The sequence below is a fragment of the Monodon monoceros genome, unplaced genomic scaffold (genome assembly GCF_005190385.1).
Source record: "Monodon monoceros isolate NGI ecotype Baffin Bay Population unplaced genomic scaffold, NGI_Narwhal_1 Super_Scaffold_20, whole genome shotgun sequence".
NCBI lineage: Eukaryota > Metazoa > Chordata > Mammalia > Artiodactyla > Monodontidae > Monodon > Monodon monoceros.
Window position 1 is genome coordinate 26,652,630 of NW_021703777.1, and position 24,913 is coordinate 26,677,542.

At 41.3% G+C, this 24,913-nt stretch overlaps 1 protein-coding gene across 2 annotated transcripts in view; it reads right to left on the reverse strand.

The window, feature by feature from the left end:
- The window catches only part of PRMT9 (protein arginine methyltransferase 9), a 29,846-nt gene extending 27,489 nt beyond the window's left edge, over window positions 1-2,357 (reverse strand). The window contains exon 1 of one of the 2 annotated variants that reach the window (XM_029236008.1): window positions 1,964-2,357. In XM_029236008.1, coding sequence (XP_029091841.1) covers window positions 1,964-2,152 — 189 coding nt within the window. In that variant the 5' untranslated portion in view covers window positions 2,153-2,357. The remainder of the gene's footprint in view (window positions 1-1,963) is intronic. The other variant, XM_029236009.1, reaches the window with a different exon arrangement.
- Between the last annotated feature and the right edge of the window lie 22,556 nt (window positions 2,358-24,913).

Below are 24,913 nucleotides of genomic sequence, written 5' to 3' on the forward strand. Positions count from 1 at the left end.
AATCTCTTTTTTGTGGGCTCCTATGTTTCAGCGGTACTTCCTTGACCGGCTTCTCTTTTCTCATGCATCCCCAGTGCATTAACTATCACCTATGTGTTAATAGATGCTACATCTACATCTCCAATTGAGACCCTCTCTCCTGAACCTCAGACCCATAGTTACCACTCCCTATTGGTCATCTCAACCAGGGACCCTCAGCCATCTCAAATTCAGCTCAACCCAAATATTTCCTGATCGGTGTGCAAAGAATACCAAAGAACAACATAACATAAATCCTGTTCCTATCCTCAGAGAGGCCTCATAGAGAGAAATATAACATACAATTTTGAAAAAATTCAAAATGTTCTAAACTGAACCCATAGTATTCTCTCACACAGGATATAAGGTTAAGGTACCACCCAACCCCAGACTAAGAAGTCACCTTAGAACGCCACCTTAACTCCAGTACAATTAATTTGGAACCCAGCCAATTCTCTCTCATTATAGTTAAATCTGTCACCTCCTCTCCCCCACACTGTTACAGCGTGGTCCTTGTAACCATTTGCTGGACTACAGGAAGTCTTCCACTGTCACCCTAGCTCCAATTACACCTCCACCAAACATTCTCCACACTGCAACCCAGTGCAAAGACAGAACACACTTTATATCATCTTCACATATTTTATACAGAAGAGTGTATACCTGAAACAGAATTTTGATAAATTTTACTAGAGAGTCAAGGAAAGGAAGAAGACTCTAGGATGTGAGGGGAAAAAACACAGATTATATTAAATGGATCAGGGAATTTACAGCTAAGCAATTTGGTATGGCTGAGGTGTAAGGATGGGGAGTAGAAGGAAATAAGACTAAAGAGATAGGTCTTTCGCAGAGGACCCTGCAAAGGAATATGGGACTCTGTTCTGCAGGAAACAGAGCTAGTTACTTAATCCTACTGAACACCAGGCAAAGAAATACAAACTTTAGATAATACTTTTAATACACACTAAATATAAAAAAAGATATTTTCCCTGTTTTAGGAAAGAGGAAACTAACGAACAAAGAATTGAGGAAAAAGCACTTGGATTGATCCATTATTCTACTTCTGCCTACCTAAAAGAGCAAACTGTATCTCAGCATAGCACGTTCTCCTCCCTGAAGTCAGGGATGCTGCTAAACATTCTACCATGCACAAGACAGCTTTTCACAACAAAGATTCCATCCAAAATATGAGTAGTACTGAGGTTGAGAAACCCTGGATGAAATAAAGCAAAGTAGCTTCAGGCTGAAAGTTGAATGCAAAATTAAGTTAAATCACTTTTTGAAATTTAGATTCTGAAATAACTTGGAAAAAAATGTACAGCATTTCAACAGAATAACTCACAAATAATCCAATAACTGAAACTTAAAGAATGCATCATCGAATGATTACTTTAGGCTAATCCCAAACTTAATTCAACATTCGTTCCACGTAACAGTAGAGACAAGTGCAAAGGGCCTGGGGCAGGGACTTGCTAGAATTAGATATAGGAGGTGGCAGATCACCTGAGGCCTCATGCAATATAACCTAAGGAATTTTGAATGAAATGGAAGTTTTGAAATAGAGAAATGACATCATCTGGCTTTTATTATGAAAAGCTCATACTGGCTGTGTTGCGGTAGGCTGCAGGAGAAAGCCTAGTTTCGAGCCTGAGCCTATTGCAAAAGTCAGAAGGAGATGACTGAAGCTTGAATCAGGGGAGTAAAAAAGAAGGTGGTAAGAAGGGATACGATTCTGGATATATATTTCGATGGTGCAGCAGACAATATTTTCTGATACGCTGGTTGTGGTTACGAACAAAAGAAGAGTCAAGGGTGAACAGTAAACATTAATAACCACCACCAATCACTCATAGTACCCCCATTCAATTTATTTATGTATTCATTTATTTATACGAGAAGAACACAGGATCTGCCTGCAAGCGAGAGAAACAAGGGCCCTCCTCACCTTCACAACGTCTTTCAGCTCCGGCGCCAGGCTGAGCACGAGGAGGTAGTGGGCATAGGCGGTGCCGAAGTCCTGGGCGCCCAGGCAGTGCTCTGCGCTCTGCAAGGACCGCGACACCAGCTCGTCCCGCCCGGCTGCCCTGGCGCCCCGTCCGGCGCCTCGGCGGGGCCTGGGCCGCAAGTTCGGCATGGCAGAGTCACCGGCCGATATCTGCACCTGTATCACCAAAGGGAAGATGCTTTGGTGAACGGAAAGCGCAAACTGTCTAGGTGATCGCACTTCCACGTGACTAACCAGAGCCCGAGAACCGGAACAGGAAACCTACTCCCCTACGACTGCAAGAGCTCCCACCTCTGCCAGGCAGAAACCCCTCCCCTCCCCAAGGGGCGGGTCCTACGCCGCCGACGCACGCTTCGCGAACGGCAGTGCGTCCGACGTGGGCACGTCGTGGCCCGCCCTCTCCCGTGGGAGGGGAGGTGCGGGGTGGCCATTGCGCTTGCGCGTAGAGGATCTTTCCAGACTTTCTACGATGCTGGCGTCTCTCACATCTCTCCGGCTGGAATTGGAGCTTTCTGTACCTTTCTCCTGGCCGTTAGGAGTGTGTGACTTCAGCTACGAGACTTCCTTCGGCAGACTGAGTTACCGCGAGGGACGTGGGTGTGTATGAGGAGAGACGGTCAGGCAATTGTGGTGATGCTTAAGGCCTTTGGGTCGTGATGCACCAAATCTCAAAGTGGCGAGAGTGGAAGGAGCCTGGAGATAGCAAAAGCACCCTAAATGGAGTAGAGGAAATGCTTTCACTGGCATTTTAAAAATCATCCTCACAGAACTCGGTGAGGTGGACCTTTGGGTCATACTCATCTTACAGACCGAGAGGGACATCTTGAGAAGTTACTTGCCCAAGATCACAGAACAGTTCGTAGCATAGGCACAGCTCAAACCCGAGTCACTGGCTCCCTGTTCAGTTTTCTTTCAAACGAGCTTAGGGTTTATCTCACTGTTCGGTGTATCACCACTGTATAGTGGTTACATTTTAAAAGTTTTTTTGCATTCAGGTGGGGACCCTAAGCGGTAGATTGAGAACTTATAAATGGAGGGGGTGGTACATAGGAATTACGGCTGAAAAAAGTCTCTTTTGCCCCTGGTTTCATACATGCTGATGGTGAGTATTTTACTTAAGAAACAAAATAATAGAGCAATTTTCCGTATCAAACTGACAAACTTTGGGGGCTCCTTCACTCTCAAAAGTTCATTTATATGCCTTTTTGCCTTCTCTTTTGACCTGATTATCTGAACCACCTTTCCTCTGAGCACACATGTAAATCCTAATCAATTCTTCAAAGTCCAGATCACTAGATTGTGACCTGCTGCCCTAGTCAGAAAGTTCCTCGAAGGCAGGATCTGTTCTTAACCATTTTTTAACTTTGCACCTAGCAGAGTCTGGCTCAAAGTAAGTACTCATATTTTTAAATTTTAGTGGAAACTACATCCCCCAACTCCCAGGTTTTGCACTTAGACTTTCCCAACCATTTAAGGTCCTTATTTCTTTCTCAACCTCAATTGCTGCTTTACTAAATTTAAGATTGAATTGTATTTATTTCACTATGTAGAAGGAAGTCATCAATAACTCATCTATAATAAGAATAGAAGAGAGTTTTGAGCCAGACTGAGAAGTATAGCCTGACAAACAGCCTCTTGGGTAGCTCTGAGGAACTGTTCCAAGGAAACATGGTTTCAGCACAGTTTTATATCTTTTCGGAACAAAGAATATCAAACGCGAGAGGGATACATTCTTTCAAGGTTTCAAAAAAGACAGCATCACGTACAGTGAGTCAGTATGGCCTTGTGCCTGGGAAGGGAGCCTTGTCATCTAAGGAGTACTAGCATTGACCATTGACGTCCCAGGAAGAGGGAGACGTTTATCTCTATCTTAAAAATGGACATATTACTTCTGGACAAGGCACCCTTTTCTTTAATGGTTAAAGCAAATGTACAATGTATGTTTGATAGGCCACAAAACAGGCTGTTCTGGTTAGCATAATGTTTAAGTTAAATCATGTGTAAGCAAGAATGTCTTCCCCATACCTCAGTATATGAAAACTTCTTCCTTCATCACCTCACACAACTGAAATGCTAAGGACTTAGAGAGTCCCAGTGCGATGTGGTAGAACGTGAAAAGACTTTAAAAAAAAATACATGCATTCTAGTCCATGCTTGGTCCTTTCTGGCCCATTTAAGAACATTTCCTTAAGAGTCATTATTTGTAAGAAGACCTAACAAAGCTCCCTTTCCTACTTTGGACACACAAGATTGATATGACCATCAAATGAGATACTATATACAAAAGCATTTTATATATAATATATACATATTTAATGCTATGTGTTGTTACTCTTATCTAGAGTCATTTAAAACTTAGCTGGATTATTAAAAATTAAGTCACTAACACCTTTAAGCATTTGATCAGAACCCTATGCAACTCATATCCTTTAAGAGTCAGATGTAATTGGCTAGAATCTATTTCCAGAAAGCAGAGGGAGACCTCCCAATCATTCTCTCCAGAGATTTTGGTTTGGAGAAATCACTTTAGACTTCATCATTCTAGTCACCTCTTTGAGTCCCTGCTCTGAGTTATGCAATACTACATTTTACAGATTACCTTGTACTCCAGGGTCTGCTTTCCCATTCCACAGGGCAAGGTTTCTTTTGTCTCGTTTTGCCTTGTTTTGTTTTTTGGTCTGTTTGGTTTGTGAGATAACCAAACTACCTAAAGCATTTAGACTGCATGAAACTGAAAGTGGACATATTATTACCAAGTCAACATAGGCTGAGATGGAGGGAAAACTTGACAGGAAGTGGAGAAAGGGCAGAGAAGAAATAAAAGAAGCCAACTTGGGTTGTTTCATCATCTACTGCCCACCTGTGGGCAGTGACTACTGCTAAAAAAGTGCAAGGGATGCTTCCTGTCCCTTCTGAAATACTTCAAAAAACTTTGTGAGCTACTAGGCCTCACTAAGTTACATTGCAATTATCCTAGATAGAGAAATCACGAGTTCTCTGCATTCCTGTGTAGTTTATATATAACTCAGGACACTCTACATAGGGAAAGTCACTTGGAGAAAATGGAACTGACACAAATAACATGGAACATTTGCTCACTGTAAGAAACTGAGATAGAAAACATTTTAAAAACTATTTTCTTATTACCTCATTCCTAACTAAGACTTGGAATTACTCAAGATCATGTATATTTATTGAAAGTAACTGTTATTTATTGCAGTTACCTTTCACTTTTGAAAGAACCCTATATTTGATCACGAAGAACCCTGAAGCATGATGCAAAACCAATGCAGAATACACATTTTACTTCTTGATCCTTAGTCAAAGCTTTCCTTGAAAATATTGAAAGCATCGTTCTTTTGTTCACAATAGCCTTCCCCCTCCCCAACCCAAACTGTTACGTTTAACGACTGTTGAGAGTCTATTTGATTCCTTCATTTATATGCTCTTTTTTCACCCTCTTTTAGGGTCCTAAGAAAAACCTCACTGATGGATAAAACCACTGCTGACTCAGAGGTAGGTTTAATTGTAGTTGTCTTTCACCATGTTCTGGGCAGCTTGTCAACAAACCACACATGTCAAACAAGGAAGCAAAACCAACGGAAGGGCTCTCAATCAGCTTTCCAGTGTGCGAAAACTGAAGGTTAATGGGGGGAAAAGGCTCACAGGAAGTTCATTAACAAGGGATAAACAGACACAAGGTATCTTGAGTTTATACATTCTGTGGAGAGTCATATCTTTTTGTGTGATCTTGGTTGTTTTATTTTATGGTTTGGAGTTTTGTTCTCAACTTTGTTCATTTTAAGATCATTTGGGGAGCTTTTTTTTTTTTTTTTTTTTTTTTTGCGTTGCTTGGTCTTCTCACTGTTGTGGCCTCTCCCATTGCAGAGCATGGGCTCCGGACGTGCAGGCTCAGCGGCCATGGCTCACGGGCCCAACCGCTCCGCTGGCATGTGGAATCCTCCCGGACCGGGATTATGAACCCGCGTCCCCTGCATCGGCAGGCGGACTCTCCACCACTGCGCCACCAGGGAAGCCCCGGGGAGCTTTAAAACAATATCCACACCTGGGCCTCATTTCCAAATTGCTGATTTAATTGGCATGGGGTGGAGTCTGGGAATGAGTATTTTTAAAGAGCTCCCTGGTGAGTCTAATGTGCATGCGAGGGGTGCAGGGTATGGGGCAGTCTTCTATAGGGGTTGTTAGGGCATTTGAAGTATTTAGGGTATGCAGTATAGGCATAAAGACAATGTAGGGAGTAGAGATATAATTAATGACTTAAGAATTATGAAGAGTCTCTCAACTAAATTCTTGTGAGTTGAAGTGACTGTTATATGGTGAAGAATAGAATGTTCATCATACTGAATTACTTGTTGGAGAGAAAATTTTATAATTTAATCAACAAAACACTACAGCCATAGGCCAACTGCTTGGGTATTAAAATTTGCACTAATGCATTCTCACTGCTAAATAATCCCAGTTTCTTCAATGTTTTCAAAGCTTTTACTATAATTGGGAATTTTGTTGTTGTTGTTTTACATAGCCCTTTCTAACTGTCCCATGTACATTTCAAAATCTAGAACTCAAAGTTAGATATAAAACTAACAATGGCCAGACCAATGCTGAGTTCAAAATCTGAGCGTATGGGGGCCTATAATAATGTGACAGTAAAGTTCAGAGACACTGAGAGAGAAAATCCATGTATGGAGTGCTGCTCTACACCAGGCACCATGCTTGGTTCTGGAGAACCTGCCTGAATCTCCTGCTGGAAATGCCAACCAAAGTGGTGGTGCCAGGGATGGATTCCAAGTAATCTGAATAGAGCAAGTCCTAACAAGACACTCAGGAAAATGCTAAAAATCCATTTGAGAGGAAAGAATCTAAACCCGGGAGTCACCTCAACTCTTTGTACTCCTCTCCCCATTCCCCATCAATCACTGCTAGTCCAGGTCCCAGAAGGAAAAAGACTCAGAGGGCTTATTAATTAAAGAGAGTTTAACCAAAGGACTCTTTACAGAGGTCAGGGAAGTTAAGGGAGTCAGCAAGATTTGTGAGGTACCCACAGACCTGAAGAAGCAGAAGGAGAGGACTCTATTACCAGAACCAGAAAGTTGTAGTTATGGAAGAGGGACCACCTAGATGGAACTATAGCCGTAAGCAGAGGAGAGAATTCCCTGACCTTTTTCTCCACCTGCCCGCCAGTCTCTTACTAATGTCTCCTACTAGCAGAACCCAATCCAAAGCCAGCCAGTAAGGGATTTTGGATGATACAGTCCAGAGAGTCAGCCACCCTCCAGGGCACAGAGGTGGGCATAGAAAGGTAGAAAATGGTGCTGTAGGGCAAATGGAGAATAACCAACATAATTACCAAGTTTTACCTCTTTACTTACTAAATTTTGAAAAATCTGCCCTCTCCTCTCCATGCTTATTACCACTGCCTGCGTTCATCTTCTTTTAATCTTTCACCTTGTCTGTTATAATGGCCTTTTCATCATCCAGCCTTCAGTCATGCACCCCTTAAATTTATCTTCCATGCTGAAGCTAGAACAATCTAAAAAGCAAATTTCCCATTCAGTGGCTCCCCAACACCTATAGCTGTGTATTATAAACTTTTAAAAAATTATTTGTGTGGAGAATAACTCTAAATCCTAATTAAAGATTTCCGTTAGAAAAGGGGAAGCAAGAGTCATGTTGAATGTGTAAGTTTACACACTGAGGTTGTTTGGTTTAGAATGTACATTTGAAAAAATGCATTAAAGATCTGGGGTTCCTTAGTGGTTAAAAGACCCAAGAATTTCTACTTATAGTGTCCTCCCTGAGCAAAACAAAATAGTTGACCCAATTAGAATTGACCCGTGGTTAGTAAACGAGTTGATAAGGACAGAGCCTCAACTTCTTTTGTAGCAACCTTGGGGGAACTGGACCATCAAAGTACAGTAAGTTCCCTACACACGAACGAGTTCCATTCCAAGAGTGCGTTCGTAAGTCCAATTTGTTCCTAAGTCCAACAGAGTTAGCCTAGGGACCCAACTAACGCAGTCGGCTATATAGTACTGTAATAGGTCTATAATACTTTTCACACAAATAACACATAAAAAGCAAACAAAAAGTAAAGAAAACATTTTTAATCTTACAGTACCGTACCTTGAAAAGTACAGTAGTCCAGTACAACAGCTGGCATCCAGGGGCTGGCATCGAGTGAACAGGCAAGAAGAGTTACTGACTGGAGGAGGGAGAGGAGGTGGGAGATGGTAGAGCTGAAGGATCGTCAGCAATAAGAGACAGAGGCCAAGCTGCAATTTCACTCACACCTGAGATTGATGGCACAGTTTCTGGTTCCTTGCTGGATTCAATTCTATTTACCCCCTTGAAAAAACGATCTAATAATGTCTGGGTAGTAGCTCTTTTTCTCTCATCATAGATGACACGGTAGCACTGGGTTGCATTTTGAACAGCTGCTGCCAATTTCGTGTACCGTGCTACGTTTGAGTCCTGTGCCTCAAAAACTAACAGTGCCTCCTCAAATAAAGCAAATCCCCTTGCCATTTCCTGCGTGGTGAATCTCTTTGGTTCTTCAGTTACTTCTTCCTCTTGTCTCTCTTCGTCCTTTCTCTGGGCCTCCAATTCCTGGCGCTTCTTAGTACCAGCTACATCACCACTGCTTTTACACTTGCTTCCGGACATCCTGGGCTTGAAATAAAGATACTGCACTACCGTATACAGTACGGTACAGTAAAGTACACAAAAACACAACCACTTGTAGAGGACGCATGTATGTGACAGTGTATGCCAGGCACGTGAACTAACTTACATGACTGGACATGCAAATGCACGTTTGCATCTTTGAACGTTTGCAACCCGAAAGTTCGTATGTAGGGGACTTACTTTTTTTTCAAATGGTAGAGATGAGATAAATTGACTTTAAAAAGACTAAGCCCTGGTCTCAGGCTAGGCTTGCTGGCGTTGGCCTTTTACACCCTTTGCATTGAAGGACTCTCTGTAAGACCCACTTTTAAGGAGACGCTTTAGCTCAGTGACTGTGAGATCAAATACGGGAGCCAGACTGTCTGAATTTGAATTCTGGCCCTGCCATTTACCACCTAGGTATCTGGAACAAGTTACTTAGCTTCTATACCTGAATTTCCTTATACTTAAAATGAGGATCACACAGTACCTATCTCTTAGCTTCGTTGTAACGGTTAAATAAGTTAATGCAGTTATGGTACCCAGAACATATTAAGCCCTCGGTGAGTTGCCGTTCTTACTCCAGCTCCCCCTGGAGCAGAGCTCTGATGATTCTCAGAGGAGCCAGGCTTCCACCCAAGAGGAACCGTATCTTCTGCCAGTTACAGAAGCCTTACACAATGCTTGGACTTTGAGACCTCTAACTGGGGGGAAAGAAGACAAGAAGTCTTTTCCTCCTCTGCCTGCTGCCTCCCAAATAAACTGACATCTGCCTTGAGAGCTGAACAATAAGCGCTTAATTCTTTTCTCCCACAGCTGAGTTAAGGAAAGGGAGCAAATGCAGTGTTTTTCTTGGTACAATAAATCTTAAATTGTGGTAACAAGCCCACGGAAGGTTTTTTGAACTTGGTGGAAAGCAAGCGATCACAGAAGATTCCTGTCACCTAATTTTTGCGCAAGGTACTGATTGGATGTGAAAGATCATAGAAAGCTATGTGGAAATAATAACTGAATGTCTCACCTTGTGATTCGTCTTCAGAGCAGTTGGCTTAAACTGTTCAGCACTCATGCTTTCCAAGCTAATGCTACCCTCTCCAACCCCGTTATGTGTGTGATTTTGATAAACACCCAACACCTTTAGGTCAGGGAACTATTATGCAAATGATGGGATAAAGGTTAGCTGAGCTGTTCCCCTTGAAGTAGGTGTCAGAACCAAAGCTGTGAAGCCCAGCTGGCCTTCCATGCCCCCGCCCACTCAGTGAACCCTGAGGAGCTTTGTTTAGCCCAGTTTGAAGCTACTGCCCTTTAAGGTTAAGTCTAAGCTCCTTAAGTAAGTCCACGTTACATGATTTGGCTCCCACTTAACCCCTCCCTCTAGCCTCAGTCTTCAATATTTCCTTCTCGCTATCCTCATTCACACTTCTGCTAAGGCAGTTCTCCCTCCCTGTATATAATGTGTTCCATTTTAGTTGGCTCTGCTCACTCCATATCATCCTTTCTCAGTTCAAAATTCTCCACTTCTCCAAATTACTAGTTTAGGTAAAGCATTCTTTCTCTGATTTCCCATAGTCCCCTATCCATAGCTCTGTTTTAGCATTTACCCTGTTGTATACATGAAATGATCTGTTTATCCTCTTGACTAGAAAGTGAGTTCCTGGGCCTCAGGGAGTATGCCTTATTCAGTCTTTATCTGCAGCATTTAGAATAGCAATTAGTATTAAAGAAGTCATTAAATGTCTGATGGAACTGAGCTGCAGGCCGTGGCAGGAGAACCAGAGGAAAAGGACGATTTGGTACACGTGTAGAGAACAGACTCTACAGGAGTTGAAACAATTACATGATTGGAATAACAAGGACATGAGGAAAGGGGAGAAAATGAAGGTGATGCCAAAATGTTTAGTATGAACAACTAGGTACATGGTGGTGCCATTAACCAGGATAGGCAGTACAGGCCCAAAGAAGAAGGAGAAGAAAACAGATTTGAAAAGAAAGATGATGAATAAAGTGGCTGTGTCTGAGGTGTCAATGGAACATGAAGTGAAGGTATCCAGTGGGCAGGTGAGTAGGTGTGTCTAGAGCTCAGGAACAAGATCTGGCCTAGAAATATACTTGGAGGTTTTAATTACGTTGGCAGGTTGAACTTGTATGAATGATTATAATTCTTCAGGGAAAGTATACAGAGGGAGGAAATATGCAAACCAAAATGTAGACTGGGGAAAAAAAAAATGTAGACCAGAGAGAAAGCAGCAAAGCCTCTGATTAGGAGAATCTTCTGAATATTGAGAGTGGAAGAAAGTAAGATACTACGTAAGGTGGATCATCATTCTAAGGAATGGTTAAAAAATGAGTTGCCAGTAGGACCAGGGTCTCTCCTAAATGCAATCAGGGCAACAGCATATAGAATAAATAAATATAAGAAATATGAATAAATTATGTTTTCTCAATATAATTCACCTTTATGATGAGAATGTTTTATGACTCACTAAACATGGGAGTTGGAAAGGTAGGATTTATTGATGTTTCTCAGCAGAGTCTATATTGAATGCATTCTGTATTGTAGGCACTGTTTTAAATAATTTAATGTCTCACCAGCCAGCATCTCCCCTCTCTTTTTCTGGGAACTGCTTGTATTCGCTTTCACTAGGTTATGCTATATAACAAACAGCTCTGAAAATTCAGCGACTTAGAAAACAAAGGATGAATGTTTGCTTATGTTACATGTAGACTACAAGTTGGTTACAGTGCTGCTTCAGGCTTTGGGGAGACTATGGCTGTGCACCGTGTGCTGTCTCATCCTGGATTCCAGGGTGAAGAAACAACGCCTACGTGAGACTTGCCCAATCTCAGGGCAGAGTGGGGCAGCCAGGGAGCTGCCAGAGAATCATGGTGCCTCTTAAAGCTTCTGCACGAGTGCCACATCATATGGCTAAGCTCAACCTCAGTGGAGAGGGGATGTATACTCTTTCCACAAGGAAAGGAAGCTTCAAGTCACATATACATGGAAAGTGAGGAGCAAATAATTGGGGGCAATAATACAATTTACCACACTGTTCCTCTGTCAGCTTAAACCCTGTAGCACCTGTGGGAAAATTGCATGTTCTTTCATGTTCCCAGTCCTTTGGCCACAATTGATTTCTTCAGGGTTAAGGACATAACCCAAACATCTTCTAACAGGAATTGAGAACGAAAGGAGAAAAAAAGTAGAATCTTGGTAGCCCAATTGTAAGATGTAAAATGTGGGAGTTATCAGTGACCATGTTCCTCACCATATGGAGGAAACTAAGCTGCAGTTGCAGGGAACAGAGCCAACACACAGAGTAAAGTCAAACAGGGACAGAGAGGAAGGTATTATTCCTGCTCTTCCTATGGTTTGGTTGTTCAGTCATTCCTTGGATTCTGTGAATTATGAAGTTTTCCTTTTTGTCTTTGCTAAAGTTGAATTGATTTCTGTCATACTGAAATCATGATTCATGCACATGTGTAATTTCATTTAATCCTAACACCAATACTTTTAAGTAGTTACTGTAATTGACATTTTATAAATGAGGCTCAGAATTAGAGATGGAAATTCTCCCTGGTACCCTGCCTAGAAGAAATATTTTACAATAACACCCAACTGCATTATTCTACCCTGTGCTCACCAAGCAATTTTTTTTTTTTTTTTTTTTTGCGGTATGCGGGCCTCTCACTGTTGTGGCCTCTCTCGTTGCGGAGCACAGGCTCCGGACGTGCAGTCTCAGCGGCCATGGCTCACGGGCCCAGCCGCTCTGCGGCATGTGGGATCTTCCCGGACCGGGGCACGAACCTGAGTCCCCTGCATCGGCAGGTGGACTCTCAACCACTGCGCCACCAGGGAAGCCCCCAAGCAATTTTTTGACCTGGTCTCTTCCACGGCTACTAACACACTGGGAAACAAAGACCAAAAAAATGGTCTGATATTGGTTATCTTGCCAGAAATAGTTTGCATTATGAAATAATTTATTGACATTATGATTTATAAATTAGTTTCTTATTAGTTTGGTTAGCATGAATCATTTCTGAGAATTAGAGGTAACTGTTTAGAGTTTAAGGATCTGAAAAGTTGAGGGTCATATTAGAGCTAAACCTTCTCAGGATCTGACCTTGCCTAGACTTGTACGAACTCTTTTGGACATCTTCTTAGCTGCAGAGCTGCCATAAACTAAGATTCCTCAAGATGTCAAAGATAGAGGTTCCACCAACAATTGAATCCTGGCCACAAAACTGAACTTTCTAATGAGTTGTATCTCAACAAACATTTTTTAAAATTATTAGGCAAAATTCCCAATGAAAAATGGGCAAACAACTGTCAGAATCAACATTTTTGAACTCTGGAAATTAGCCAAAGGCCTGCAGCAACCTGGCAAAAATACTTATTTAAGGAAAATAGCTGATTCTTAATAAGTACTAATGGGATTCCAGTCCCATCCCCCTCTCCATAGATCAGTGGTAGCTGTGAGAATAACAGCCTGCATTCCTGGTACCAGAGTGAGCAAAGAATTGTGACTAGTTATTTGTTCTCATCTGCCTGGTGGCTTCCTAGAATAGTGGCTTAAAGGTATGTCTTTATTTTGCCTAACTACAAACTAGCCTACTGCTAAATCTCCTTCCCTGGAGTATTTGTTGAAAATATTTACAGTCTAATAATCTTAGGTTACTACTGCCTGTGGTGATCACTAACAACAGGGGCAAACAGCAGACTAAACAAAAAGCTTGTGAGGAAAGGCTGGGGAATGAGTGTCCAGTAAGGGCTTACAAAGTTCTGACAAAGTCCTGAGAATGTAGAAGGCCAAATGCATGCATAGGGCTGTGTGCATGCTCAGGAGAAACCAAAAAAAAAACTCAGAAATTTTCACCTCCCGCTGACCTGAAGGGTCTAAGAAAGCTGGAAATAAAGGCTAAGGTAGAATTGTAAGGCTCTTGGCAAGTGTTGAAAGTGGGCCACAACAAACACGTATGAGCCCTCTGCAAAGACTGGAAGATTTTTTGGTTCCAGGTACAGCCATACCTCATGTTATTAATTTCACTTTATTGTGCTTTGCAGATACTGCATTCTTCACAAATTGAAGGTTTGTGGCAACCCCACATCAAGCAAGTCTATCAGCACCATTTTTCCAACAGCATTTGCTTACTTCATGTCTCTGTCACATTTTAGTATTCTCACCATATTTCAAACTCTTTCATTATTATTATACTTATGGTGATCTGTGACCGGTGATCTTTGATGTTACTATTGTAATTGTTTTGGGGCACCACGAACCATGCCCATATAAGACAGAGAACATAGTCGATAAATGCTGTGTGTGTTCTGACTGCTCCATCAACCAGCTGTTCCCTGTCTTTCTCCTTCTCGGGCCTCCCTATTCCCTAAGAAAAAACAATATTGAAATTAGGCCAATTAATAACCCTTCATTAGCATCTAAGTGTTCAAGTGAAAGGAAGAGTCACATGTCTCTCACTTTAAATCAAAAACTAGAAATGATTAAGCTTAGTGAGGAAATCATGCCGGGCTGAAAGCTAGACCTCTTGCACCAACAGCTAGCCAAGTTGTGAATGCAAAGGAAAAGTTCTTGAAGGAAATTAAAAGTGCTGCTCTGGGCTTCCCTGGTGGCGCAGTGGTAGAGAGTCCGCCTGCCGATGCAGGGGACACGGGTTCGTGCCCCGGTCCGGGAAGATCCCACATGCCGCAGAGCGGCTAGGCCCGTGAGCCATGGCTGCTGAGCCTGCGCGTCCGGAGCCTGTGCTCCGCAACGGGAGAGGCCACAACAGTGAGAGGCCCGCGTACCGCAAAAAAAAAAAAAAAAAAAAGAAAAGAAATACATTTTGTAGGGTGTAGCTGCCATAGTGATTCCTCTGATGGATCTGGGCAAGGTAAATTGGAAACCTTCTGGAAGGATTCACAGTTCTAGATGCCATTAAGAACCTTTGTGATTCATAGGAAGAGGTCAAAATATCAACATTAACAGGAGTATGGAAGAACTTTATTCCAACCCTCACAGATGACTTTGAGGAGTTCAAGACTGCAGATGGGCTGGAAATAGCAGGAGAACCAGAATTAGAAGTGGACTATGAAGATGTGACTGAATTGCTGCAACCTCATGATAAAACTTTAATGAATGAGGAGTTGCTCCCTAAGGATGTGCAAAGAAAGTGTTTTCTTGAAATGAAATCTACTCCAAGTGAAGATGCTCTGAAGTTGGTTGAACAAAAACATAGGATTTAGAATATTACATAAACTTCGTTGACAAAGCAATAGCAAGGTTTGAGAAGATTGACTGCAATTTTACAAGTTCTACTGTGGGTAAAATGCTATCAAAGAGCATTGCATGCTGCAGAGAAATTGTTTGTGAAAGGAAGAGTCAGTGCGGCAAACTTCATTGTTGTCTTATTTTAAGAAATCGCGGGACTCCCCTGGTGGTCCAGTGGTAAAGAATCCGCCTTCCAATGCAGGGGACGTGGGTTTGATCCCTGGTCAGGGAACTTAGATCCCACATGCCGCGGGGCAACTAAGCCTGTGCGCCATAACTACAGGCCCACGCACTCTGGAGCCCGCGCGCCACAACTAGAGAGATAAAACCCACAGGCCACAACTAGAGAGAAGCCCGCACCGCAATGAAAGATCCTGCGTGCCGCAAAAAAGATCCCGCGTGCCACAACTAAAACCTGATGCAGCAAAAAACAAACAAATAAATATTTTTTAAAAAAGAAAAGAAATTGCCACAGCCACCCCAACCTTCAGCTGACCACCCTGCTGACCACTCTGATCTGTCAGCAGCCATCAACATCAAGGCAAGACCCTCTTACCAGCAAAAAGATTACAACTTGCTGAAGGCTCAAATGATGGTAAGCGTTTTCTTAGCAATAAAGGTTTAAAATTAAGGTGTGTACATTGTTTTTTTAGGCATAATGCTATTGCATACGTAAGACTACAGTACAGTGTAAACATGACTTTTGTGTACTGAGAAGCCAAAAAATTTATGTGACTCACTCTATTGAGATATCTGCTTTATGGCAGTGATGTGGAACCACACCTGCAATCTCTCTGAGCTATTCCTGTGTTTAAGGACTCTGCCCAATCATTTGCTGACCCCTAAGATAATATAACAGAGACTTCAGGAGCCACATAAAACAAAGAATAGACTACAGAATTCGTCCGTTTAGAAAAGTCATTAAACAATAACTACAGTAAGCAGCAACAGCAACAAATCCTCGGAAATGGAGAGTTGATACAATTATCATCACCCGAAGTCCATAATTTACATTAAGATTCATTCCTGGTGTTGTACATTCTATGAGTTTTGACAAATGTATAATGACATGTATCTGCAATTAACAGTATTATACATAGTAGCCCTAAAACTCCTCTGTGCTCTGCCTATCCATCCTTTTCTCCCTCTAACCCCAGGCAACCATTCATCTTTTTACTGTCGCCATAGTTTTGCCTTTTCCAGAATGCCATATAGTTGCAATCATATAAGATATACCCTTTCCAGATTAGCTTTTTTCACTTTGTAATATGTGATAAATGTTCCTCTATGTCTTATCATGGCTTGATAACTTACTTCTTTTCAGTGATAATATTCCTTTTTCTGGATGTACCACAGTTTATTTATCTATTCACCTACTAAAGGGCATATTGGTTCCTCCCATGTTTTGGTAATTATGAATAAAGCTGATATAAACGTCCATGTGCAGGTTTTGTGTTAACATGAGTTTTTAACTCCTTTGGCTAAATACCAAAATCGTGATTGCTAGATTGGGTGGTAAAATTATGTTTCGTTTTTCAGAAGCCACCAAATGCCTTCCAGACTGGCTGTACTATTTTGCATCCCTGCAAGCAATGTATGAGCGTTCCTGTTGCTGCATATCCTCAACAACATTTGATGTAATCAAATGGTTTCAATTTTAGCTATTCTAATAGATGTATGGTGATACCTTGTTTTAATTTGCAAGTCCCTGATGAAATGTGATGTTGAGCATCTTTTCATATGATTATTTGATAACTGTGTATCTTCTTTAATAAGGTGTCTATTCATATCTTTAGCCCATCTTTTAGTCAGGTTGTGTGTTATTGTTGGGTTGTAAGAGTTCTTTGTATATTTTGGATAACAGACCTTTATCAGATCTGTCTTTTACAAATATTTTCTCCCACTCTGTGGCTTGTCTTCTCCTTCTCTTGACAGTGTCTTTTTGCAGAGGAGAAGTTTTTAATTTTAATGAAGCCCAGGTTATCAATTCTTTCATGGATTTTGCCTTTGGTGTTATACCTAAAAAGTCATCACCATGCCCAAGGTCATATAGATTTTTTCCAATGTTATCTTCTAGGGGTTTTATAGTTCTGCATTTTACTCTTAGGTCTGTGATATATTTTTAGTTAATTTTTGTAAAAGGTATAAGGTCTGTGTCTAGATTAACATTTTTGCATACGAATGTGCAGTTATTCCAACACCATTTGTGGAAAAGTCTACCTTTGCTCCATTGTGTTGCCTTTGCTTCTTTGTCAGAGATCAGTTGATTATATTTATATGGGCATAATTCTGGGCTCTCTAGTCTATTCCATTGATCTACATGTCTGTTCTTTTGCCAGTACCACACTGTCTTGATTACTGTAGTTTATAGTAAGTCTTAAGGTAAGCTTGTGTCAGCCTTCTGACTTTGTTCTTTTCCTTCAATATTGTGTTGGCTATTCTGGGTTTTTATCTCCCCATGTACATTAGAAACAGTTGTTGATATCCAAAAAATAATTTATTAAGATTATTAGGATTGCATTGAATCTATATATCAAGTTGGGAAGAACTGACATCTTGACAATATTGAGTCTTCTTATCCATGAATATGGACTATCTATTTATTTAGGTCTTTGATTTCTTTCATCAGAGATTTGTAGTAGATTTTCTTCAACTAGATCTTACACATATTTTGTTAGATTTATACCTAAGTATTTCATTTTGTGGGGAGGGGTGCTAATGTATGTGCTATTTTTTAAAATCTCAAATTCTACTTGTTCATTGTTGGTACACAGGAAAGCCACATACTTTTGTATATTAACCTTGTATGCTGCAACTTTGCTATAATTGCTTATTAGTCCCAGAAAGGTGTTTTGGGCAATTATTTCACACCTTGTGTATAAACAACCATGTCATCTGTGAACAAAGACAGTTCTATTTCTTCTTGAAGCTCTATATCCATTGAACAATAACACCCAATTCCACCCTCCCCCCAGCTACTGGCAGCCACCATTCTACTCTCTGCTTCTCTGAGTTTGACTACTCTAAGTACCTCATGGAAGTAGAATTATATAGAATTTGTCTTATTTCATTTAGCATAATATCCTCCAGGTTCATTCATGTTGTAGCGTATGTCAGAATTTTCTTCCTTTTTAAGGCTGAATAATATTCTATTGTGTGTATATATTACATACAATGTATGCATCCATTACTGGACACTTGGGTTTCTTCCACATTTTACCTACTGTGAATAATGCTGCTGTGAACATGATTGTACAAAACATCTCTTTGAGATGCAGCTTGCAATTCTTTTGGGTACATACCCAGAAGTGGAATTGCTGGATCTTATGGTAATTCTATTTTTAATTTTTTGAGGAACTACCATACTGTTTTCCACTGTACCATTTTACTTTCCCACCAACAGTACACAAGGGTTCCACTTTCTCCAAATCCTTGCCAACACTTTTTATTTTCTGGTTTTTTGATATTAACTATTCTACTGGATAGGAGGTGGTATCTCATTTTACTTTTAATTTGCATTTCCCTAATGATTAATGTTGTTGATCTTTTTTTTCATGTGCTTATTGGCCATTTATATATCTTCTTTGGAGGAATGTCTATTCAAGTCCTTTGCTGATTTTTGAATCGAGCTGTATGGTTTTTTTGTTGATGAGTTTTAGGAGTTCTCTATACATTCTGGATATTAATCCCTTATCTGATAAATGATTTACAAGTATTTCTTCCATTGTGCGGGTTGCCTTTTTTACTCTGTTGATATTGTGATTATTATTATTACTTGCAGTAACATAAGTTATCCATAAGGTACATGGTGTAATGGAAAGAGCACTGTATCAGGGGACTTGATTTCAAGTCCTGTTCAGATTTATTATCTCTGACTGAGGTATACAGAGTCCTGGGTTTGAATTCCAGGTCTACCACTTATTAGCAATCTGAACTCAAGAAGAATTTTGAAATTTAGTTTCCTCATCTGAAAAATGGATAATATAATAAATCGCACCTTGTATGTCCTTGTGAGATTAACAATACTATATATAAAGCACCTGGCACATAGAAAATGATTATTATTTGATATTATTTTAGTGGTTTTTTTCCCCTTTGAGTTGTTTTAGTTGTATACTTTAGGAACTTAGGGAGAGATTATCGTAGAGTGGTTTTTAATCCCACTAAAAAAGAGTAAGACCACTTAGTACCGTCCCAAGGAATAGAGATAAAGAATAGCGGATGGGATACAGCTTCATGGGATACCTTATCTAGTTCTTTGATAAAGGAAAAAGAGATGGAAAAGACAGAGAAATCAATTATGTTTAATTTCAATTTCAAAATTTTCCTCCTTAGTCCAAGATGTTCAGTATCAAGCCATATGTTTGATGACATTGGCAGAAGGCAGGAGGAGAAATTCCAGAATGTTCTTTGCAGCAAATGGAAATATAAGGAGAATCATTTGATAGCAAATTTTGGTTTTTTTTGTTTTTTTTGTTTTGCGGTACGCGGACCTCTCACTGTTGTGGCCTCTCCCGCTGCGGAGCACAGGCTCCGGACACGCAGGCCCAGCGGCCACGGCTCACGGGCCCAGCCGCTCCGCGGCACCCGGGATCCTCCCGGACCAGGGCACGAACCCTCGTCCCCTGCATCAGCAGGCGGACTCCCAACCACTGCGCCACCAGGGAAGCCCGATAGCAAATTTTTATCTTTCTCTATGGCGTATAATAAATATATACGAACCCGAAATTTTTATTGGATATTCAAATTTGTAAATAGGCAAATTACCTTCAAGTGTAAATGTGGTATTCAAATAGTAATTTAGAAAAAATTTTAAATCAATATAAGTGGGACTTCCCTGGTCGTCTTTAAGTCCTCATGCCGCAACTAAGGGCCTGCATGCCACAACGAAGATCCTGCGTGCCACAACTGAGATCCAGCACAGCCAAAATAAATATAAATAAATAATAAAAAAGAAAGAAAGTGATATAAGTATATAAGCAGAGCTATACAGTTGTCTCTCTGATAAAGATAATTAAAAGAAAGGGTAAAGCTTTGTTTGATAACACATCATGTCCATTTCTCTCCTGAAAATAATAAATACAATAAAGAATAGTATATCCCATAATAAAATTTTTAGTAATATGGTTGAAACAAAGGAAATCAGGTTTTATATATATATATATATATATATGTCATGATTAAATCCTGTTATTTATTAATGCACTTAAAATAACAGTGATAAATTCATTAAATATTACCATGCATAACATATTTTTATGAAGAACAATTATATTTTCCAAAACAAAAAAATAGTGAGGACAGTGGCATTGTTTTACATTTTCAAATCTCATTAATATCTAACTTAAACAAAGATCCTCATATCTTCTCATTCTATGAGTGCAATATGTTGTTTTAGTAGAATTTTATAAAGAAAATCCAGCCTGATATAGATATGTAGCTGTAAAAGTGAGGAATATTCTAATAACATTTTTGCATAATCGAGGATATTTTTCTTTGATACAATACTCAACAGCGAATAGTTTCTTAAAGGCTAGTTATAATATGAAATCTGAAAGTATATCAATGGACTTTTTAAAAAAAAATCATCTGGCTGGAACCATTATTATTTCAGAAATAAGCATCCTATGTAATTTGAGGTGGCTAGAATAGTTATATCTGTAATATAATACTTGTCAGATTACTGTAATATTTGTCAGAAACAGTCATCTCAGTAATCATACACATTTATTTTATTCATAAAGTACTTACAAAAATAATTCTTCTCTATCAAAAAACTTACAAATGTCACAAGAGAGTTAGCTAATGGTCTACACAGTAGAGAAGGAAAAGTCTGCTAGGGAAAGCTCTAAAGAAACATTTTCCCCATTACATTTTTGAATGGTATATTTCATGAAGAAATCCTAGTTTTGCCTTCCTTTTTGGTGCTTTGTCTGAGAAGCAACACAAGAAACCAAGTCTTAGGAGAAAAACTGCTTTCAAAATCTCAAGTGTAAGCCACAAACAGGCTCTTTTGATAAAAGCTTCGAAGTTAAAGACATGAGAAATACAAGTATATATTCTATAAGGTATTTCAAAAAATTCAGCAACTATAAATGTATCATTTGTATACTTGAAATTACAATTTTCATGCTTTGAATATTTTATCCTGAGAAAAGGTTTTGACTATTTTGTTCTAGAAGATTCGGAAATGAAATTTACACACACGTATACACACACACATATAATATATATTATGTGTCAGGGATTATGGATATATTATGTACAACAGGATTTCTCCATATGATTAACATTCTGGACTGTCCAAACAATGTCAAACAATGAGAAACCAAACATAATCACATCTGTGTTGTAAAAAGAGCACGGAGGGCAGAGTCAAGATGGCGGACCAGGAGGACGCGGAATTCACGTCTCCGTAAGACTAGGGCACCTACCAGGCACCGGTGGGGGACCACGGACACCTAAGGGGACGGGAGGAACCCGCAACAACCGGCTAGGACGTGGGGCATGGGGGAAGTGAAGGGGGACGAGAAGTGGAGGCGGGACGGGACTGGTGCCCCTGAGAAGTGGCTGGGGGAGGGGAAGGGATCCTACACCCGAAGGGGGAAATTGGGGGACCACTGGGAAGGCAGAGCATCAAAAGGGAGCATGTCCAGGATTCCCCTGCCCCCTTGGGCCCCCTTTGGCCCTCACCGAACTCCACACTCCAGAGGCCCTCCTTTGGACATGCTGCCTCCAGAGCTCCACACTCCAGAGGCCCTCCTTTGGACATGCTGTCTCTCCCCTTCCACACAGGTCCTAAACAGAGGCCCCACCCCACGCTTGAACATCGCCCTGCCTAGGCCCTGCCCCCAGGGCCTTTTCTGGCTGCCTGTGTCCTGAGCCAAGGCCCCACCCCAGACTCAAACGTCACCCCACCACCTGCCTAGGTCCCACCCCACCCTAAACCCCGCCCCTGCCCAAGTTCCACCCCCGCCTAAGCTCCACCCCCATAGCTAAGGCTTTTTTTTTTTCTTTTTTCCTCTTTCAAATTGGGGTTCTGTTTTACAGAACCCCAGTAACAACCCCAAAACAATTGAGAAAATAGTAATAGGAACATATCGATAATTACCTTAAATGTAAATGGATTAAATGCTCCAACCAAATGACATAGACTGGCTGAATGGATCCCAAAACAAGACCTGTATATATGCTGTCTACAAGAGACCCACTTCAGACCTAGGGACACATACAGACTTAAAGTGAGGGAATGGAAAAAGATATTCCATGCAAACGGAAATCACAAGAAAGCTGGTGTAGCAATTCTCATGAGACAAAATAGACTTTATTTTTTACTTATTTATTTTTTAATTCAAGACCCATTCTCTAGCTCTGCCCACGTGGAGATACCCTCCTTGAAAAGGCATTAAATCCTTCCGTTCACTTTAACACGTTGTGCTGAAAACACATGTTCCAAGGTTTCAACTATGAGATCCACATTCTTAAAGCACTAATTCTTAAACCTCATCTAGATTTCTCCCCTTGGAGGGGGGAGATGACCCAAACACAGCAAAGAACAGCTCAGGACTGTGGGCTCTGCTCTCCCAGAAGACCTTGCAGCTCCCCTGACCACCCGGCTGGAGCCAGGATTAGGACCCTGAGACGAGGGGTGCCTGCTGGGCTGCTGCCACCACAGATGGGACGCCGCTGCCTTCGGGCACCTTCCTGCTGCCACCGCCACTGGCCCCCAGCTCCTGTCCTCTTCACTAGGCTTGCTGTCACCTTTAGTTTCCCTGGAGTTTGGGGATTCCAGACGGTCTCTGCTCACACTTCTGTGTCACGCCTGCTGCCTCAGCACCGCTGATCCACACCGAGGGGGAAAGCACACAGAACTGCTTTTCAACACACCAACGTTCCACACGAAAATTATTTTATAAGCCTGCAGGTTCTTTTTCATCAGAGGATATTCCCAAGGCCATGACTTCCTCCGGCTCTCCACTGCACTTTTAAGCAGACTGGATGTGCGTGGCCGCTGTGCTGTGAGTCGGGCACACCACCCTCGCTCCGCTCCGGTGCACTCTCCTGGAGCACTGAGGATGGTGCCCTGGCCTCATCAGCAGGATCTGTCCTGAAGCCAGTCCTAGAGTGACAAGAGCCACACCTGCAGGTCTATTCCACTGACCAGCCGCACAGGACCGAGCTGGGCCCACGGTCCTTGGTCTGGATTCTGTTGGCTGATCATTCTTGCCTAGGTTCACAGGCCAACAGCCACCATCCTTCCTTTCCTGCTCATCACTGCACCAGTGGCTGACTCCTACCTGCTGCTTTCACACGTCTGGCAACCTCATATTCCAGGGTAAGCCAAGGACTGAGACCCCAGCAGGCCCTAGTTCCCAGCAGGCAAACTCCCCATTATGCTACTGCTGCCTAGACGTGTTCTCGAGGCTTCAGAGCCAGGAAAGTGCAGAGAGCATAGCAAGCTGCGGCGCCCCCAGCCCCAGACCCACGATGCTCCGCGGAGGCACCGGAACCTCGCCACACCCCCCTGCAACACAAGCAACTCCTGCACCTGCCTGTCCTGCAGACCTGGGTGCACCTCTGGCCACTGGGACCCAGGATGGAGGTGCAGGATGCGGGGCTCGGCTGGCGGCTGGTGGTGGGGTGGGTGGGGACCTGGGCTCCAGCCCTGAGGCCTTGCAGACCCCTCCAGGCCCACCTGCATCCCCACCACCCAGAAAGTGACAAAACAGACTTCAAAATAAAGACTATTACAAGAGACAAAGAAGAACACTACATAATGATCAAGGGATCAATCCAAGAAGAAGATATAACAATGGTAAATATTTATGCACCCAACATAGGAGCACCTCAATACATAAGGCAAATGCTAACAGCCATAAAAGGGGAAATCGACCGTAACACAATCATAGCAGTGGATGTTAACACCCCACTTTCACCAATGGACAGATCATCCAATGTGAAAATAAGGAAACACGAGCTTGAAATGACACATTAAACAAGATGGACTTAATTGATATTTATAGGACTTTCCATCCAAAAACAACAGAATACACTTCCTTCTCAAGTGCTCATGGAACATTCTACAGGATCGACCATATCTTGGGTCACAAATCAAGCCTTGGTAAATTTAAGAAAATTGAAATCATATGAAGTATCTTTTCCGACCACACCACTAAAAGACTAGATATCAATTACAGAAAAAAAACTGTAAAAAAAAAAACAACACATGGAGGCTAAACAATACGCTACTAAATAACCAAGAGATCACTGAAGAAATCAAAGAGGGAGTCAAAACATACCTAGAAATAAGTGATAATGAAAACATGACGACCCAAAACCTATGGGATGCAGCAAAAGCAATTCTAAGAGGGATGTTTGTAGCAATACAATCATACCTTGAGAAACAAGAAACATCTCAAATAAACAACCTAATCTTACACCTAAAGCAATTAGAGTAAGAAGAAAAAAAAAAAACCCAGAGTTACCAGAAAGAAAGAAATCATAAAGATCAGATCAGAAATAAATGAAAAAGAAATGAAGGAAACAATAGCAAAGATCAATAAAACTAAAAGCTGGTTCTTTGGGAAGAGAAACAAAATTGATAAACCATTAGCCAGACTCATCAAGAAAAAAAGAGAGAAGACTCAAATAAATAGAATTAGAAATGAAAAAGGAGAAGTAACAACTGACAGTGCAGAAATACAAAGGATCATGAGAGATTACTACAAGCAGCTATATGGCAATAAAATGGACAACCTGGAAGAAAAGGACAAATTCTCAGAAAAGCACAACCTTCTGAGCCTGAACCAGGAAGAAATAGAAAATATAAACAGACCAATCACAAGCACTGAAATTGAAATTTATGATTAAAAATCTTCCAACAAACAAAAGCCCAGGACCTGATTGCTTCACAGGTGAATTCTATCAAACATTTAGAGAA